Here is a 16757-nt window from a genome sequence, read left to right as displayed (position 1 = left end):
CTGTCTTTGGTGAAGTTAAACTGGCAGCATGGATAAAAAGGTATTAGAATGAGCTGTAACTGATTTATGTTACTTTTGTTTTAGGGCTGCTTAGAGATCAGTTTACAAGGATTAAGTATCAGGGAGGTAGGGACAACTGAAAACAGACTACCAGTAAAAGAGTAATCTGACATCTCATTGCCTGGAATTAGTCCTAGTGTTAGCAGATCAGCACCTCCGGTTTCCTCGTCTCAAAGTCAGTGGGTTTTTAGAATGGATTTTTCATTAAAAGCTTTAAATAGACTTTTTGTTCAATGACATAAAATACAATTTGAAGCAGTGCAAACAAGTGGCTACATGAGACTGCAGAACATCATCACATCGAGCTGTGCCAAACAGCTTTACAGCCTCATGGTGAAGTGACCATAATGTAGTTCTGCATGGCCTTACATTACTTCTGGTGACTGCATTTAGGCTTCAAAAATCCTGAAAGTTGTTGTCATTTGTGGAGATTATCTTGCTGAACAAAATGTGTAGGAATCATAAACCTTTGTTAACCACAGAGCTTATTTACTGCAATGATCAGAATCAAATGAAAAAATCCCATAGGCTTTTTGACGAGGGAACCAGGGTTGGCCTACAGAAACATGTCACCCCCGAGGCACTCTATTTATTAGTTGGCAGTTATCCTCTGATTTGGTAACTACTCAGTTATTTTTGCAGAGTTTTACCCTTTCAGCTGTAGAAGCCAGCTGTCTCACACCAGAAGCTCTGTTCTTTGTCTGCACACAAAAAAAAAAGAAAATCCACAAAGGACCACAGCCATTTCTAATATCTATTCCACCCAAACAATATCCTCTTTTTCCAGAGGAAACTTGAAATCTTCATTCTGCTCCTCTACCCACACATCTTTGTCTGGATGATTTCCCAGCGAGCTCGGCTCAGCCAAACCCAAGCCACACCAGCAGCAGTAGTCTCTGAAGGTTAAAGCTCCAGACCTGAAGGTGGGCCACTGGCCAGATACTGAGAGAGGAGATACTCTTCACTGCTATTTCTGGGTAGCTCCAGTTCTGAAGCAGCGTATTTAAAACAGGAGCACCAACAGATTTGCTTTAGTTCATGGTGCTGTGAATATCCTGAGGGGATGATACAAATGCTGTGGAGCAGTTCTTCACAATAATGTACAGACAAAGACAGGAAACAATTTGTTTTCCTTTGAAATATTCTTTACATCTATATTTATCTTCCCAGAAATATTATTCATTAATGTCCCTTTTACTTCAGCTACTCTTCGATGTTCTGTAACTTTCTTTTCTTCCCTGCTTCTGAAACAGAGCCAACATAAATTTCAGATACCTGGAACTGCTACTTTTTGTAGAGAATGGGAAATTTCAATAAAACTAGGTCAGAGCAGAGCAGTGTGTTCAAAGCCCTTAAATCTTTGTGACCTCCGTAGCCGAGCACAGAAACAACCATGACAAGACAGTATCCAACAGAATACAAGATAACTACTCTGGAGTTACCGATGTCCCAAAGTATACATGTATAGCAAAAATGTCCCACTGGATCAAAAAAAATTTTTTTTTACCACGGCCCTGTATCCCAAAAACCAATGCCCTAAATGCTGCGAAGTTGAATCTGGGTGTTTTTTAACAATGCGTCCCTGCTTTTCTAATGAATTGTGTGCCACCAAAGTCTGGTGTTTAAAGCCAAAACATGATCTTTTCTTAACAATAATCATGGATTTCACAGAAACGGACATGAAATGGGATGATGGGCTGTCAGAGAAATGGACTTATAGTCCAAAGGGACATTTGTCAGACTAACAGAGCAACCATTGAGATTAAAGACTTAAGAATAAAGATTAAAGCACCATGATCTTGCCAGGAGAAGTAATGCATGGTCTAATGTCAGAAGTCAGATGGGGCTACCAGGATTATGAATAGGCATATGCATATAGTGTACAAACTTGGCGAAATCCAATGCTTAAGTTGGCTTAGCTGTTTATCTATATTAATTTTGCCTACACTCAGTGACAGAGGCTATGCTTAGTCTAAAAAGCATCTGGTCTGAATGGTATTGCAAAGGCCTTCTTTACAAATAAACGCAAGTGCATTGAACTGTACATGAAACTTTATTATGTTTCTTTAAGGTTTAACCCAAATATAAAATGGTCTGTGACTGCAACTACTGTTGCTTAGAGGTCTTATACCTGCGCTGTGCTTTGCCTCTGCAAGTGTCTACACTCTGAGCCCTACGTTGCAGTGAGGGAAGAGAAAACTTTTTATAGTGTGAAGGCAACTTAACACTGACGGACAATATCAGGGGACAAAGATATGTCTCTTAACTTAGAGTGTGTGCAGGGGAGTTAAATCTTCCTGTCCTGAATCACAAAATGCAGGGGTGTGAAGCCGTATTTAGATCAGCTATTAATTAATTCTCTCACGTGCAGTGAAGTCTCCATTTGTTACCTGTCACATTAGCCTAATTGCTGCTTCCTCAGGGGGAGCAGGAACATCTGGCCCTCTCTGTTGCCTTGGAAACACAAATGCCAACAAAACTTGCACTGATTAGACATGAGCAGTCCCACAACAGTATTAAAACACTAAGGCCAAGTTTTCTTTTCCTTATAAGTGACCCCTTTCAGTGTTGTTGACACCTAAATTGGTCCCTTGTAACCCAGGCCAAAAGCTTCCCTTAACTCTAACAAAATAGTCTTAGTTGCCTGAACATAGCCAATTATTAATTTTGAAATAACCATTTTTTTATGGCAACTTGGGGGCAGTGGAAACAAATTGTAAACACAACACAAAAACACACTGATCGCAGAACAGAGGCAAATAGGTGTGACTCTGCGCTCACAAATCGGTGCTCGAGATCTCTGTGTGAACCATTTAAAGGTGCAGCCTGAGAGCATCACCCCATTGCAGTCGCTCCCCAGATATCTAGCATGTTAATTATCTAGACCTGTCAGGGACTTCATAGGTTAGCTACAGCAAATGAGAACGCAAGACACAAGTTGAGGAAAGAGACAAGGGGGCCTTCAGCGTTTTCAGAGGTGTGTCTGTGTGTGTTTAAGAGAGAGTAAGGGGAAGAGACGGTGGAGGGTGGACTATTGCACACAATGTTTTTGTAAGTTATTGGCCCAAAAATTAACCTGGAAAGCTGCTTTGTCACTTTTGACTTTGATATTTTATAAGTTGATTAATTCCAGACACATGGGGATTCAGTTGAACCATTTTACAGTGGTAGTGTTTGTTGCAAGACTGTTGTAATGGGTCGCAGGTGTTTATTATGTTGCTGTGTCCACCTTTTTTGTGTCTGCATGTGCAGTGCATATTACATAGTAAACAAATCCAATAAAAAATAAAGAAAGCAATACTAGCACATAACTTTACACAGAAAGAGGTTAAGACTTTGTTTTCAAGTGCTGCTGCCTATTGATAAATTCTGATGTTTGCAGATAACATAATTAGGAAGAGAGTTTTATTATTGTCAATATAGGGGACCATGTTGTGTCCCATACAGTCTGGCCCAACCTCTCTAAGCAACTCTTGGAATCTGAGGAATGGGAGTCAGATGGAGGTGAAGGGTCACCGAAAAGCATGCGTAGGGTACGGCACGTGTGGGCTTAGCATCAACATGCCATCTGCCTGCCCTCACTCGCCCATGGAGATGTATGCACGCACAAGCATGCATGTCCTCACTCACATTCTCACACATACACATACACACAGACATGCACTCAGATTTCATCTGGCTGAGCCATAAACAAAGACAGTATTCATTCAGTGGGTGATATTGTATGATTATTGTAATTTAAACTACTAAGCTCTGTATCTGTATTCTGCTGGAGTAAGCGAGTTAACATTATGAATGAATGAGAGAATTGTGAATGAATACATTGAGACAATTTTATTGTATTATTATGTATTAAGAAATGAGAGACATATTAAAATGTAATTGGGATATTACAATTCTGGCAACAACAAGCAAGCTGGTTAGTATTCATAGCATGAGAGGGGCTGTGTCTGAACTCAGACAAAATGATCTGCAGAAAAGTACTTTAATGAGAAATTGCATAAAATCAATAATGCAACAGTGCAATAATGCACTGAAAATCCTTTGTTTTCCCTGCTTGAGCTGGAAACTGTTTGACCTTGGCATTTAACGGGAGTAAATAAAATGCCACTGCAGTTCTGTAATTATTCGTACTGCAAGACTGTGTCATCTCGCTGCTGTTTTGATGAAACATTAACACTGTACCGTTTGTCTGACCTTCACTGCTGTAGTTGCTCTGTATTCTCTTTTGACACTGACAAACACAGACAACAGTTAGGCTTGTGACTTTTACAGTCCCATCTGATCACAGCAGAACGTATGTGTACTTGTAAGGTGTGAGGGCTGCAGTGAGTCACATCACATCCAGGCGTGATCTGACTTGAATGTCAGAGGAATGTGGACAATAATGTGGACATTATCCAAACACCCTCTTGTGTACGTCATTAAACGCACACCTTACATCATTATCTGCTTGCAGATACAAACACAGACTTTACATTTATGTGTCACATTTACCCTACACGCACATTACAAACGTCAGCATGAGTGATACACTAATAGCTACAGTATATACTACATCTTTTCTGACATTAATACTTTGGTCAGACAATACTATTTGGACATTTTCTTCAGGCTGAATACATTAGCGCAAGAAAAAATTAATCATTACACAGTTATGGCTGTCAGTATTCCTAGTACGCACACTAAATACAGAGACTATTCTCTGTATGGTGACTGCATGTCTAATGAGCTCTGTATTGATGGATGGAAAAGTCAATTAACTCTCACTGGACCTGCAACAAGTTCCAGCAAGTTCTGTTTTCCGAGCACTTTCTCCGTCTCCAATACCTTGAGGTGGTAACAGGGCACTACTATAAATTTTAGGTATGTGCAGGTGCAGTGGTATTTGTACAAGTGGGGGAGAACATTTCCTCACAAGTAGTGAGTATGCAGCTGGTGCAGGAGCTGTATCAATATTCCTGACACAACAGGGGCTTCAGTTGGTATCCCAAGGCAAGAGATCATGTCTGACTTAAAAAACTTTACTTTGTAATGGCTGCATGTGTTAGTCTGTGTGTTGTCCCACTGGATAGAGTCATAAATAGTTTTGTGAACTGAACTTTAAGTGGCACTAATCAATATTTTTATATTAACAATGGATCATGACCTCAAGCCCAGTCGCCAGAAAGTTTTGGCATTGTACGTTTCTGAGAACCACCGATGCATTACAAGTACGTTTCATTTGCATCATATCCATATTTCAAATGTGATGTAGGTAGGTGTAATTTTGATATTTTTGAACCAATACGTTAGGTTTTTTGTGTTAACATAACCATACCATAATTACAGCACTGTTGAAAAGTAAAGAGAACAAGATAATGTACAAATATTACACATCTGTGGTTTGCAGAAACACACAATGTTAAAGGGGACCGACTCTGTCTTTCAGCTCATTGTTTTGGTTTTTTTACCGTTGACTTTGCTCCCTGCTTTCTCCCAACAATCATTTAAGATTTCATTGTTTTTGGAAAATGGTATAGCTCAGATTTCTCTTACATATGGTGGCGCCAGATAACCTAATATTACTACATGTATTTTGTCTGAGGTTACAAGTTATAAGTCTTGTGATTCCAATGAAAACTAGTTGCAGGTGCTTCTTATTTTGTGTGGCAGGTCGCTGCTCAGTCAGTCTCTCAAGACCTGTGACCTGTCAGACAAAAATGTGCATCTGTAGTATCAGTTCATGTCATTTAATCCTGTGTCTTCTCAGAGGCCCTGGAGGGAGAGCCAAGAGTTGAATCTGGTATCAAAAATGCACAAAAGAGATCTTTCATAGTTCTGTAGTTTAAAAATTCATGAGTTCATCATCTTTATTTCTGTTTCAAGGGGTTTTCTGTGAAGAAACTGACCAATAAATCAAAGCCTTTCTTGAGGGCTGATATTAACTGGTATAGCATGTCTTTGTAAGGTACTCCACATCATCGGCTTTAGAGAGAGCTTAGCAGGAAGAAAGGATTTTAAATTACATCTAAGGGTATAAATTACATTTAAGGTGGAGCATCTAAGGTGAAACCCATATGCAAAGGGACATATATCAATATACACTATATGCACATATGCAGACAACAAAAAGAAAACATACACACAATGCACAATACACATTCCAAAGATGTTTTTTAAGATGTGTTAATATGGGACCTTGCTGTATTGCAATACAGTATCCCTGATCTTTTTTCTTTTATACCAGTTTCTCTGTTGCAAAGTGATTAACTGACCACATTTTTAAGGGGAAGTGGACAATATATAGAGACTGATATGGCAGTATTGTAGGATCTCTACTGATACTGTCCTAAATTACTACAGCAGCTTTCTGGGATTTTGTTGCAACCATGTTCTTTTAAATTAAAGCTATAAATCTCAATATTTTTCAAGATGTTATAATAACAAATGGTATTGTTGCTTAAGCTGTACACCTTGACCAAGATTGTAGTCCATGAGAAAGCATCCGCGAAAATGAATGATCACATCGAATTTCGCAGTGGTATTCATGCTCCCCAGAGGAAAAAAACCCAGTTTCATCATTTGCTCAGAATGTCTTCGTTTCGGATTAAACTTAACTTTACACATAAGTATTTACAGTACTTTTCACCAACCTAGTTTCAATCTGTGTCATTAATTTCCTTTGGTACATTTTAATTTGCAGACTGTGGACTGCTTTATTCCATGATTTTAAAAACCTGCTACAGTTAAGGTATCTAATGAGGTGTCACAGTAGTATTTATTCATCATTTAATGCTTAGATATTAGTAATTGATCACACAAACAGTGTCGGACACAGCCAAACTGAAATTCAAGAATTAGTTAGTGAACATGGATATGGTTACTCTGCGTCCTGTGCTGGGTGCCGCTGTGCTCTAGTTTTAAAGATGGGACTATACTGTAACAGAGGGTCCAGCTGAACTACATGTAGCTGCAAACTAATTTCCCTGGACAAGAGTCAATGAACAGGAATACACCTCCTGCCTGTTTTGTGGTTAGTTATTTGTATACTTTGCAAGCCAAAGTAGTGATACCTACTGCAGCTGTGCTCCAGTTTTAAAGGTGTACATGTGCTGGTACTGGGAGTTCAGCTGAATAAGCTATAAACTATTTCACAGGAAACACATAAAACTCATAACTCAAACTCAGATTAATGGCCTCGGAAGAAGATAAAGCCATGAAGAACATAAAGTTAAAGGAGCACTCTGATTTTAATAAGGTTTCAGACATTACTCATATATATTTCATACGGTTAAATAAAGTAATTGAAAGACACTCCGGACTGCAGAGGAGGAACCTTTGTTAGTGAGATATGCATTGCAGCTTTGAAGTGCATTTTGTGATACTTGTCCATGCATATAGAGTACTGCATATAACATGTTGGGCAGGGCAGTACCTTGATTTTTTATTGATGTTGTGACATGAGACTAGATGTCGTCTTAGATAAACAGCGACCGTTGGAGGCTGGTCCTATAAGTCATTTTGGAATATCAGTGGAAATCTGGCTATTCTGTCATTTAGGTATGAGAGCGTGGGTTTTAAAGGCTCATCAGTCTGTTCTAGCTGCTCTAATATTTGTTTTTAACTTAATTGTTATATCCATATTACTAATGATTATTTACATTTTTTTTATTTAAATAGTTTGTGAAAGCTCCCAAAGTCAATCCTACAAAGTTGATGCAATATCAATATCAAGGTATTTGGTCAAAAATATCATGACATCTAATTTTCTACATATTGCCAAGCCTAATATGCAGCTTTTGTAACATTTTGGCTTGTGTCACAAGAATGCAAAGAACAAGGTCACAGTGACCTTGACTTTTGACCAACAAACTGTAATCAGTTAATACTGAATGCAAGAGGACATTTGTGCCAAATTTGAAGAAACTCCCTCCACGTGTACTTCACATACGCTTTCCCGAGACTGTGATGGATAAGGTCACAATGACCTTGACCTTTGACCTATGACCACCAAAATTGAATCAGTTCATGGTTGAGTCAAAGTGAATGTTTGAGCCAAGTTTGAAGAAATTCCCTCAAGGTGTTTTTGAGATCAGATGTTCATGAGAATGGGACACAACAACAACCCGAAAACATAATGGCTCCGACCATGGCCATCGCCAGCCTGGAGGTATAAAAATCTTGGAGAGGAGATAGGTCGTACAAGCTACAGTCCTAGAACCGTGACATTCTTTTTCTTTTTAATGCTAACATTTTTACAGAGGACTGTGTCTCCTTTCAGTGTCTTTTTATTTATTTTATTTTTTTAATAAGATTTCACAGTAATTGCTTTGGCATTTTATATTCTCTTTAAAAGAAAAAAACATTCATTCAGCTATCTATCCTTACAGTTCCCTATTTGAGAAAGCTCAGACTAACGGTACGGGTTTCTGCAGAAGATTTTTTATGAAACGTTATATACAGGAGACCTTGTTGGATGAAGATAAAAGATCTCTGCGTCAGGCAGGCAGCAACAGCAGCAGCAGTGACAGGTATTCCTGCAAGAAAGTGACAGGACACCGTGTGTTTTCCAGCTGCTTGCACATAAATCACTGTAAACTTTTTTTTTTCTTAGGGATCTTGTAGTTTTTGATGGATTTGCTTCAGAACATTCTTGTCCTTGTTGTCTGCTTCTACAGCTCCCTGTCAGGATTTTGTTGCACATTTTACAGCTTTTTGGTGGAAGGTCCAATGTTGTGTTTGTATTTAGAGATTTTCATAAAAGCCTGACTGATGATTCAACTCTTTCAGATAAAACAAAAAATACAGAAAGACTAAGTAATAGATCATTAATGTGTGATCATTCCTCTTTGGTTAGTTTTTGAAAATGGTTACATTTTGGTTACAGCCTTGTTTTGCAATTTTCAGAACTTTTTAATTCCCCTTTTGTTAATTTCCTGAATATCATCTTCTCCTGGTTTGTCATGTCTAACTTTTCACATCATTAACACGCAGTTAATCCACAAACTGAATAAAAATTCATGGAGAAGTCCTCTTTTTTTCCACCCTATTGCGTTTGACTGGCATATTAATATTTTAGTGACTGTTATGCAGTCGCAGCTGTGGGTTTACTGAGTGTTTTACTGGGCTTTTGAACGATGCTCAGTCAGTCAGAGCTGAAGATCAGAGCTACCTGTTTTATAACTGTGAAATAATGATGACATTTATTGGATTGATGGACTCAGTGGAGCGATGAAAGCAGAACAAGCGTCAGTAACTCTTTGCCACTTGAATAGACAGGTCTTAAAGAGCAAAAGTAGACACTCGGATAGTGAGGAGAATAAACACATATGCACTTGCGCACATACTATAGTCCACAGGGGCAAAAAGTATAACATCTCCAGGTCTCCCACTGAGTTTGACTTCCCCTGTCTGAGAGGTCAGTAATCTGAGAGGGTACAACAGCAATTATTGGATAAAAGGATCACAGATCAACCAGCCAGGGCTTAATGAGCACCTAAATGACCTGTTACACTAATAACTTCTGCTTAATTCACTTCAGTGTGGGCTTTTATCTCTTTGTTATCTGAAATCAATTTCGGGTCCATAATATATTGCTCTACATTTTATTATTCTGCCACGTCCACACTCACTCAACAAACCGGGTAGTTATTTTTTGAGCCAAGGCAATCTCTTAACCTGGAGAAATTTTAGGGGCCTAATATTTTCTATTCTTAAAGCAGCAAAAATCAATATTTTTTACATAAACAATGGATCACATGACTACTTATATGGAGAAGGTCACTGGTAGTGATTAACCCTCAGAGAATTATCACCCAGCCCTGCTGTTAATCTCCTGCTTTATAGCATCTGTAATTTCACTGTTTTTGATCACTTCAGTTCCTGTAGCATTTTCTCCTGTGGGTAGACAGTGGATAGACTATCACATGTCATGTCACTGTGTCTCCCCAGCCTGTTCTCAATCCCTAGGTTTAAAAATACTGACGCACAGGGCTTTCATCTACCTACAGTGTAAACCCATATGATCAGCACCTGACACTGACAGCAAATGATGTTGTATGAAGAGTCAACGTGGTCAACGTGGATTTTCACCCAGGGGACCACAGTTTAGTTCATTTCCCATGTGAAACCAGATGTCATTGGGGATTTTTTTTGTTTAGTTTTTTTTTTTACTTAACCTGACAAAGCGAACTGGGAATGAGAGCAAGTTGGTCTTCCAATCATTTTATCAAGTAAGCCAATCTGACCTAAGTGGTAATGAGACATTCAGGGCTGCCAGGGGAATTATGAGACACCCTGTTGCACTCTATAACTGTCACCAAACAAAATTGAATGTTCACAGTCTGTTTTATGACCAGGAAGGGCGTCACATTTGGGTTTAATTACTGCTGTGTGTGTGCATGCTGGTCAGACAAACTTGTGGAGATGCCATTAACTGAACAGAGCTGGAGTCACAGTCAGAACGCTGTTACTTGCTTCCAGTTTGAGAAAACACTCCAAATTTGATTTCATTTGGAGCATACTGTTGGACTGAAGCAGCCCCCCTGACAGGCTGGGCCGCTGCTTGAAAACCTGAGCCTCCTGCTGTCGCCTTTCTCAAACAGATTTCACTGAGCCTCTTCTGTCCCATATGTGTGTATAAGAGCTTTTTGGCCGAGAACAAAAGATAGTTGGGTTTGTGTCATTACACCATTTCCAAAAAATGACCTCATACTATTTAACAACAATATAAAAATGCAGAAAACACCCCAAAATGGGTTGGGCTTTTTTTTTGTCCCATAGGGTAGGCCAGGCTACCGTACTCTTTGCTTGGTAAATATTACTCTGTCTGTGGTTGGGTTTGTCTGCAGCAAACAACAGGCCACCAGAGAGGATGTCAGTATGGAAAGTGTGGAAGTGGCTTAGAAACAGAGAAGAGGAATATCAGCGGTGTTGTGGTTTTACAAAACTTCTTTTTTAAGGATATACACAGTCCAAAGGGCTACATTTATGAAATCTATCTCACCCACACAATTCATTTAAGCCATCTCCTGTTTCCTTGGAATCAGTACAATGTGCATGACAAAAAGATCTGTGTTCACTGAAAAAAAAGACACCTTAATCCTGAGATACTCACAGATTCTCACAATTCTCTTGCTGACAACCACATCAAACAAGTTTTCTCTCCCTCATTCCTCCATTTCGGAGCATGTCTGTCCCATCTTTATAACCCCATTTAAAGCACTTCATCTGGGGCCTCAGGTAGGGTTTCTACTTCCTGGTTGTCACAGTTATGGCTCATTAGAGAGCTCTCTTTCTCAGCAGGAAGGAAACTGACTCCCCTCAGATCCTGTTAATGTGCTTGGGTCCCTAATACTGACGCTGTCACCAATGCACATCTTGTCTGTGTTAACATTATCCCAGATAGAGGGCACGCTAATGGTTGTCAGATGCTGCATCGTGGGACTGAAGTCCGAGCTGTTAATCAAGTGAAAAGTCACTGTTTGAATACATAAAGGGGTCAGTCTGCAGATGGCTCTGTTGTAATCCTTTTTTATAGTCACCCTTATTAGGGAAAGACCACATGAAGTGAGTAATTACTTTGTCATTCTCACAGGATTAACACAAGCAAGTACTGGGTGATTTACTTGGTATGGTTACCAAATAGATTAGTATGTGGTGTATCCAATCAAAATATGTCTCCTACGTTAGTAACTTTGCAAATAATGATCCGTTTCTGAATCAGAATTATTTTATCAATTAACTGGTTTATCTTTGTCCAATAAAATGTTATCACAATTTCCAGAAGCCCATTTAAACAAATACAAATTACAGCCCAGTTGCCTGAACAAAATATTGGCATCAGACGTCTCTACAAACCACGAATGCGTAACATTTCGCGCTTCATATGCATGATATCAACGTTCCTAAATTGACATAATTACTGAGTTAATCATTGGGAGGTCGAGGGGACGGTGGATGGCATGACACCTAGGCGAGATGCTTGCCAAGCAGTAGACCACTGCTTGAGATCAACAACAAAACTGGTTATATTTAGCCAATCGTTGCTGTGTTCCTCGTGGCTTTTTAAGCTCCACATGTGGGTATTTTGTTTCAACCAGTTGGCAGGGCTAGTGGTTGTTTTTACCAAGACGACGCTGCATTTCTGTCCAGTATTGTTCCCCCTAAACCTGGTATTTGAAACCAAAACATGATCTATACCTAACCAAGTTTTTTTTTGTCCCTAAACCGAACCACACATTATCCGCACCACTGCTGAAACGTAACGTTTCAACATATTAACTACATAATGACATACAAATTTAACATATCTAAGGTTTGCCGAAACATATAATTCCTGAATTTTTTCTTGTTACTGGGTTGCAAATTCTTTGTTTTGGCCAAAAACTAAAGCCCAAAGGTATTCAGTTTGCAATCACAGAACAATACCAAACAACAAAATGATTACATATAAGAAGTCAGAATCAGGGAGTTTTTGCCATTTTTGTGTAAATAAATGCACATAACATTTAATTATTAACACTGCCGCAAATTTCTTTTCTGTCGATTGCTTCAATAACTAATAACCTAATGTGCCTCTAAAAAGCAGGGGTACCATTATGCAAAAATACTTTAATCATATTGCAAGTGAAAGACTAGCATTCATACTTTTATGTAAAAGTGCAGTATCATTAGTAAATGTACTTCAAAGATAAACTCAAAAGTAAAATACTAATAAGGAATCTCAACAGCCCATATAAGTGTTACACGATTGTATTATTACTGACTTATTATTACTGATTACTGATTTAACATGTAACAGAGTGTTAGAACTGGCATGATTTTTTTTTTTTTACATTAACCCTTTGAAACCTGGATTGGCATCATTTTTCTTGTGATGTGCTCAGATGCCTTTCACAAGTGTTTGAACTAATTGAGCTAATTGATTTAATTTTGTTTCAAAAACATTGGTAAAAAGGCAATGAGCAACTTGGCAAGAAATGTCCTTTTAGAAAATTACTTTTAAAAAAAAGAAAAAAAGAAAGCTAGGGGAAAATGTCCAGAAAACTTTATTTCTGATTTTCATAATTGCATATATCTGTAGAGAATTATTGTAATTTTTAAGCTTTTTTTTAGGTCATGTGATTGTTTTTGGATTGTGTTTTCTTTTTACTTTTCAAGTGTTTCCAAGTGCTTTTGTTCTTTTTTGTTTGTTTTGTCTTTTTTTTAAGCTAATTTCTCAGGTAATTTTCTTGTACTTTTTTTTTTCTAATTTCTTGCTAATTTCCTCTTAAGTTGCTCATTAACTTTTCCCCATGTTTTTCAAAGAAATCAAGCCAGTTTGCCCAGGTTTCGAGGCGTTAACAAGTGTTTGAATGACTACTGTGGAGCTTATTTTAATGACTCCATATCTTGGATAGTTTGATCCATATCAGTGTATCATACTTTTATGCAATCATATGTTTTATAGAAAAAATATCAACAAACTACTATGTAACAACTGTAGCTGTCAAATAAATGTAAAAGAGTAATAATTTGTATTTGTTGAAGAAAAAGTACTTCAGTAAAGCAGTGCAAGCAACTAAAATTTGAACATACGTAAGTGCAGTACATCTAAATGCAGTAACTTTTCACAATTGATAATGTTAATGCGGCCCAAAGGGATTCACAGACACCTGCAAACAGACTCTGTGACCCTCCTGATTTCAGCAATATTGGAGATAAACATGCAAACATCCTTTCACTGGTAATGGTATCTCTGGTCTCTCATTATGCTCTGTGAGGACTCAGATACAGTAGATCTGCCAGACGGCCTCCCTAACAGACAGGACCTCTCTCTAAGGTTGTTGAGATGTCGACTCTGGAAAAAGCTGATGCTCCTTGCTGCTATTTAAAGCAGAATCTCTGGCCTTCTCTGTCACACAAGATGATGTATCATTGTGGACAGAGCCAAAGCAGAGACATGATGATCCTCTATAATGCTGCCACTTTGCTGCATTTTGTAACAGCTCAGCTACATTGTCCAGACCTGTCCGTGGGGACGTGTACATCGCCGTCTCAGCTGGCAGAGATGCTCATACATACAACAATGCTGCTGGAGAGGTTGTGCAAAGTGAAGTACATTGATCAAATGGCAAATGTACTGTAAAAATAAAAAAACGAAGTGTGTGATCTTAAACAAGGTGCAATTTTAACACAAACCTGTGAAGACTGAAAAAGTGACCAGTCTTTTTCTTGGATATCCTACAAATCATTGTGACTACACGTTAAATATGTAACAGTGAAAATAAAGTATGTGGAGTGCTCTGTTTGGGAGTTTGGCCCTTTTCAGTCTGTTCTTTGTTCCCCACAGGGAGCCATTTTCCTACCCGGAAACAAAGTTACAGAGCATCCAACCAGTGGGGATGAAGGGGGGAAATTTCTCTTCGAGGTCATTCCAGGTAGGAAATGATGAAAACAATTTAATAACTTTGCTGAGAACAAAATGATGATATCTGACTGGAGCACAAGCAAGAAAAACAACATATGGTTTTGATCACTGTTTTCTGCAGCAAATACATGAGTGAAGTCCTAAACACTGTGAGAATCATCTGGGGAAGATTTGATAGTATTATTGATATAAGACTGGCTGCTTTGTATGGCAGTCACTGTGTTAACTATTTGTTTGCTCTATGTTTGCTGCGATTGCAGAGTTCTTGTCCTGCAAGTATTTACATCAAATTCACTGGACCATTAAAGGAACAGTTTTTGTTGAAATTATTATTGATTTCTTGCCAGATGAAAAGATTACACCACTATTCATCTCTTATTTTGTGTGGGAGTAAAATACCGTGGCCCAAAAAGCATTTTCCACATCTGTAAAACTTCAGACCGGGTCAATTATGGCTTTATTACCAATTTTTGATCTATGGGGGTTTTATGTTTGTAAGACTTTCTTGGAGCCGAGAAAAACAACTGGAAAATCAGTGATGTCATCACAATGGCTACAGTTACATGCACCACCATGTAACCATATATTCTCCTATTATTCTGAATATGACACTTATTCTGAATATGTTGTGGGTCATGGAAACAGCATATTCCTTTTAATCGGAAAATTCTAACTTCCAAAAAAGAACTAATTCGGAATATTTAAGAAATCTGGGATATGCTGGTATTATTTGGGTTTTAACAGCATTATTTGGACATGTATACAGCCAGTTTGCAATATGCATCTCTTTTGGGATTATTACTGCATTTTCTGACGCAAGGCCTGTTGTCTGTTTACTGTTGGGTCTTTGTGTTTTCATGGATATGTTGTATACAAACCAACTGGGCTGGGGTAAAGATGCATGCAAAAAAGCCCACATTTCTGGTTGGTAGGAGACTTGGATATGAACACTTTTTTGGTTAAGAGCAAAAATTGCAGTGCTGACCTTTCTTAAGAAGGTGGTTAAAGGAATGAAAGCAGGAGGCCGAGCTCATGCTCCAACAAGTCCACCACTGGCAGAAAACTGAAAAAATGCTATTTTGATGCAGAGATGCAAAATGACAAGCGACCCTAGCTGTTCTGCTTTTCCATATTTTTACTTGATAAACATGTAATTAGCCATGTAAACAGGTTGGTCAGAATATTGTTTTTGTTTATGTAAAAATACTCGATGTAAAGTCTATGCAACACATTTTTATCCCAACTTGTCACATGTTGCAGCTTTGTCAATGGACTTCCACATGTACATATTACGAGGTATTAGGTATTCTTCAGCGTCTGTTGTTTACACTCCGGGATGCCGCTACCGTGATGACGTGGCACATGGTTGTGTTTAGGCAACAACAGAATGGATGGTCAAGTTTAGGCAACAAACTCACAAATGGTTTGATTTAGGGCAAGAAGGCACATGGTCATCACATTCAAATGGGGAGTAAACACCAAACTCCTGCGTCAATGTCTGGGTTTGTGGGACCCATCCACCTCCCCTTCTGACCCCCTGTGCTCCTTATATTATGTTGTTCCCTGCAGCATTAAAACTTGACGCCATTCTGATGCGTTTCATGTTTAGCGACAGGTTCTGTCTGGCCGTGTTTTTAACGGACGCCACCCATGTGCGCATTGGGTGCAACATGTGCTGTCCGTCCTTCCACTGGTGTATAATAACACCATGACAAGTTATGTCCGGCATTCTCACTAAAAAGGTGCTTTTTGGTGTCCTGCACGTCGGACGAACTCGTCACTATTTGATGAGTTCAGAATCAGAACAGGCTGGTCTTTGAGCTGAGTGGGCGGGGCCAGCAGGAGAAACAGTACTCAGCTTTTTAGTGGGCCGCATACCCGCTGTAGTAAATCATCAACCCAGAAGCTTTTCTTTGGCATTTGCTCCAAGTGAGAAATTCCAATATACAGGAGCCATACTGGAGTCTGGTATCTAGTTATTATTATACATCTATAGATATAACCCCTGTTTCTCGTCTTTATGCTAAGCTAAGCAAACATGATCCAGCCTTATATTTAACAGACAGATTATGGCAACAGAGCAAATAACTGTGTTTCCCAAAATGTCTAACTATTCCTTTAGTTCAGAAACTTGCCTCAGAAGCCAGCTTAAACCACTGACCACACACACACACACACACACACACACACACACACACACACACACACAATCATAAACTCAAAGAAGAACACATGCACAGACGCCAGGAGACTGTATGGAAACATGTTCGACTACAACACAAAGGAAGTGTGGGGTATTTTCCCA

At 38.8% G+C, this 16757-nt stretch overlaps 1 protein-coding gene across 1 annotated transcript in view; it reads left to right on the top strand.

The window, feature by feature from the left end:
- Positions 1 to 16757, top strand: part of arhgap24 (Rho GTPase activating protein 24) — a 94276-nt gene that overhangs the window by 17650 nt on the left and 59869 nt on the right. The window contains exon 3 of the mRNA XM_042509460.1: positions 14375 to 14462. Coding sequence (XP_042365394.1) covers positions 14375 to 14462 — 88 coding nt within the window. The remainder of the gene's footprint in view (positions 1 to 14374; positions 14463 to 16757) is intronic.

The sequence above is a fragment of the Plectropomus leopardus genome, chromosome 20 (genome assembly GCF_008729295.1).
Source record: "Plectropomus leopardus isolate mb chromosome 20, YSFRI_Pleo_2.0, whole genome shotgun sequence".
Lineage (NCBI taxonomy): Eukaryota > Metazoa > Chordata > Actinopteri > Perciformes > Serranidae > Plectropomus > Plectropomus leopardus.
The sequence above is the reverse complement of the archived record's forward strand: the minus strand, read 5'-3'. Positions and strand labels throughout refer to the sequence as shown.